This window comes from Bufo bufo, chromosome 8 (genome assembly GCF_905171765.1).
Source record: "Bufo bufo chromosome 8, aBufBuf1.1, whole genome shotgun sequence".
NCBI lineage: Eukaryota > Metazoa > Chordata > Amphibia > Anura > Bufonidae > Bufo > Bufo bufo.
In genome coordinates, this window is record NC_053396.1 from 210,034,178 (window position 1) to 210,038,778 (window position 4,601).

At 40.3% G+C, this 4,601-nt stretch overlaps 1 protein-coding gene across 1 annotated transcript; it reads right to left on the reverse strand.

The window, feature by feature from the left end:
- Positions 1-941: 941 nt before the first annotated feature.
- LOC120978202 (olfactory receptor 1361-like) lies at positions 942-1,856 on the reverse strand. Its single transcript, XM_040406425.1, has one exon. The coding sequence runs from the start codon at positions 1,851-1,853 to the stop codon at positions 942-944; it is 912 nt and encodes a 303-aa protein (XP_040262359.1). The 5' UTR covers positions 1,854-1,856.
- Between the last annotated feature and the right edge of the window lie 2,745 nt (positions 1,857-4,601).

Sequence of the window (4,601 nt, forward strand, 5' to 3'; positions counted from 1 at the left end):
AATATAACTACTATAATACTGCATCCTATGTACAAGAATATAACTACTATAATACTGCTCCTATGTACAAGAATATAACTACTATAATAGCTTCCCTATGTACCAGAATATCACTACTATAATACTGTGTCCTATGTACAATAATATAACTACTAATAATACTGCTCCTATGTACAGGAATATAACTGCTATAATACTGCCCCTATGTACAAGATTATAACTACTATAATACTGCTCAAATGTACAAGAATATAACTACTATAATACTGCTTCTATGTACAAGAATATAACTACTATAATACTGCTCCTATGTACAGGAATATAACTACTATAATACTGCTCCTATGTACAGGAATATAACTGCTATAATACTGCCCCCTCTCAAACACAAATGGATGTGTTTTTTAAAACATCTTTTATTCATTAGTTGTCATTATACAGTGAATTATTCAACTCAACAAAAATGAAGTATCCAAATACCAATTCATATATCAAAGTTTATTATCTCATCATTAAAAACACATATATATACACAAGATGTGGAAACAAAATAAAGTGCCATATAGGGTCCCAGAATGATCACAGCCTATAGTCTAGCCTAGACCAGATGTGTGTCAATGTCCTCTAGGATATACCTAGCCGCTATATGTGGTGCATAGTAGGTAATCACACGCCACCAAAGGAAGTAAGGGGTTAATTAATTACTATGCCTCATATCTCATATCTATCATATAAACAAACCGGTATCATGGTAGTCTACCTAAGATAATACATGACTCATGTCAGGGGAATCTGAGAGCCTGGTCATATATACACTCTTACCTAAAATCCTCTGTGGTGTGTGGAGATCGCAATCGCCAGTGAATGTTGTCAGTAATTTACAATAAAGGATTTGGTGACACCGGGTGGTGGATGACCTAATGAATGATACCAGTGGCCGTCTACTGGAAAACCTTGCTTATGACCTTCTTCATTGCATTATTTCTCAAACCATATATAATGGGGTTCATCATCGGGGTGAGTAGAGTATATCCTATAGTAGCTGCTCTTTCTCTTAAACCTGTAGAGCTGGAGGATGGCTGAAAATAGACGGAGGCAATTGTCCCATAGAACAAGCAGACGGTGGTCAGATGAGAGGAGCAGGTGGAAAAGGTCTTCTGCATTCTTTCTGTGGAATGAAGGTGGAAGAGAGCCACCAGAATAAATGTGTAAGACATAATGATGCAGAGGAATGGGACACCGACCGACACTGCCCCCTCCGTGAGGATCAGGTAGAAGTTGGAAGAAGTATCGGAATCCGAGACAGACAAGACCTGGGCAATTTCACAGAAGAAATGATTTACTAGCTTTATTCCCGAGTATTTAAGATTGTTCATCATCAGAGTATGGAGAAGTGAGTGAACAACGGCAGCCAGCCAGGAGATGACCACTAATACAACGCACAAACTATTCTTCATGCTGGACTTGTACCTCAACGGGTTGCAGATGGCCACATATCGGTCGTAGGCCATGAGAGCCAGAATGTTGTTTTCCAGATTTCCAAAGGAGATGAAACAAAACATTTGGATGATACAAGACAGGAAGCTAAGGGACCTTTCATCAGATAGCAGGGTGGAGAGAAGGGTTGGGATGGTGCTGGACACAAAACAAATGTCCACAACAGAGAGGTTACTGAGGAAAAAGAACATGGGAGAATGGAGAGTTGTGTCATACACAATACATGAGATGATGACCAGGTTCCCCAGGAGTGCAACCAGGTACATGATGAAGATAACAAAAAGTAGGTAGAACCGAACCCAAGGAACATCTGAAAATCCCAGAAGGACAAACTGGACACTAGAGAAATTGGACATCACAGGAAGAACCAAGGGCTATAGGGAGTAATCAGGATCTGTCTATAAGAAGGAGAACATAATCATTAATAATAAAAGATAAACACACTTACCTGATCCCTGCCGCTGGGTTCCGGCTCCATCACGGTGTCAACATCATTTTGGATGCCAGATTATATGACCGCTGCAGCAATTCCATGCATTATGTCACTGGTTCACGTGATGCATGGATGACATGTGAACCCTGCGACCAGTCATTAACTGCAGTGTTCATGTGATCCATCATCAAACCGGGCGTTGAGGCAAGGAGATCTGGGACCTGCAGAGTCGGAACCAAGCAGGGATCAGGTACGAAGTATGATTACCACCGCAGCTCCGAGCCTCCGACCACACTGAGGCGTCTGCTTGAAAGGACCCTGGGAGTGCATACTGCTTAGCTTACATTGTTTTGACCAGAAACATTAGTAGCAAACTTTCAGCTGTTTGAGAAGGACTATGTCATTATGAGTTTTTAACCCATTACCATTCACTGAGCCCAATTCCTTGCAAATTTCAAGGAATTGATTCACAAAGTACATTAAGAAGTTGAACAAGGGTTAAACCTACAATGAATACTCTTCAATTGCATAAACTCTTGAATAATTTTACTTATTTCTCAAACATTTCTAGATCTAACAAAGTAAAATACTCTAGTTATTAATAAAACATCAAAAGTAACTGGTGAAATCATGGAGACAAGACAACCCAAGAACCCAACATAAGATCTGCAAAGCACACTCTATTCAGCCCTCAGGTCTGGAGTTTTACCAATAGGATTGAATGTTTTTATGAGTTGTTCAGGACTAGTGAAGCATGGCTGCTTTCTTCCAACATGGTTCCATGTACAACCCTGGGCAAATATTACGGATTCACCACGCTTAGAGGATCTTCACTGAGCTCTTTTACTTTGTAGCAAATACACAAACAATAGGGTAAAAAACGGAATACTCTATCTTCGAGAAACATACCTCAAATGAAGGTAAATAATTTTTCCTTAATGGCATATGTTGTTCCAAATCCAGATCATCAACACAAGAGTCACAATTAGTAAGTACTTTGTTGCTCTTCTTCGACCTGAATTCTTCGAGATATGGCCTTCACTAGCTTTAATAATCTACATCAGGCTGGTCTCTACTTTATCAAAGAGCAGTTGACAGATCAGTTTTGCAGGATGGAGCCTTTTGATGGACCAAATTGGTTTGAAATATGGACTATTTGCTGGCGAAGTCTCCTGAAAAATAGCTTCAACACTCTTTGCCTTGTGGTAAGAAAAAGGACTTCATCATCACCAAATCTATGTTCTCTCTTGGTCCTTTACCTGAAATGTTACTGCGTATTATGAGTGTGAAAATGGGATTGGTTTGTTTTTCGGAAGCCATCTTATATTTTTATAATGAGGCTTGCATGAAAAATGGAAAGCATCTGGACGCAATGTGTTTTTTACTGATGCTTGCTTCAGTTTTTCTTTACACCTGTGAAAAACTTATTAAAACTGATTGGAAAAAAACTGAAACACTGATCGCAATCACAGAAGAAACTCATGGAAACTGCGTACAAACCATCAGTTTTTTTCCCTGAACAGATCCTGACACAATCTGCATCGCTTGTGTGAAGGGGACGTAAGTGTGGTGAATCCATAATTTTGCTAGGAGTTGTACGAGAAAGACATAGCCAAGATCGAGCAGTTTAAATGGTAAGCCACTAAAATAATATATGGAATAGATGGACTACAGGAGCCAGAAAAATCATCAATATTCAGGTTATTTAGTTAAAAAAGACGTCTGAGTGGAGATCTAATTACTGTAATTCTATAGAACGGTTGCTGATCGAGGGAGTTATTTAGACTGTCAGATTTGGAATTGGGATTTTTTTTTCCCTAAAATGAGTAAAATTGGCTTCTATCTCATGTTTTTTTGTCCTCCTCTTAATCAACATTGTAGGACAGGGTTCAGCAACCTTCGGCACTCCAGCTGCTGTGAAACTACAACTCCCAGCATGCACACTTGCTCTTCTGTTCTTGTAGCTCCCCAAAAATTGGGTCCGACACATATAACTTTTCCAGCCTTTTCCGAGCTTCCGCTCCTTTTCACAAAACCAAAAATCTGTACTAACCTCACCGACTGGAACATCCTATTTAGGCAAATAGCTTTCTAAACTTCTCAGTTTTCCATCTATCAAAACACATTTCGGTCTTACAATACCTTCCCTTATCCACCAACCAGGGGCGTAGCTAAAGGCTCATGGGCCCTGGTGCAAGAGTTAGGCTTGGGCCCCCCTTCCCTCAGTGCTTTGTGTGTCTTCTTATGCAGCACAAGGGTCTTTGGGCCCCCTCAGGCTCCTGGGCCAGGTAGCGACTGATACCTCTGCAACCCCTATAGCTATGCCCCTGCCACCAACTAAAATTCTCTCTGAGATTCTAAAATTCGGTGTTACTATCCACGTAAGACCTCCCGACATCCCCACACACTTTTATTGGATTTCTCCAGGTTATCTCCCACAGGAGCACAGGATTGGCCATGTTGAAATTCAACACTCCTAGTTCTTCCATGCTTCAATATCTGCCATTAGGAGTAAGTTAGGAGGTCCTCGTACACATAACTGGCTGGTCCTGCCAGAAGATGCAGGTTCAGAAAACATATTAGATTTAGAGAATAAAAAGCGTCAGATCCAGTCCTGTGAAGTTCCTTCCTAAAGTCTTATTTGGGAAAGGATTTTTCAATTTTACAGAAC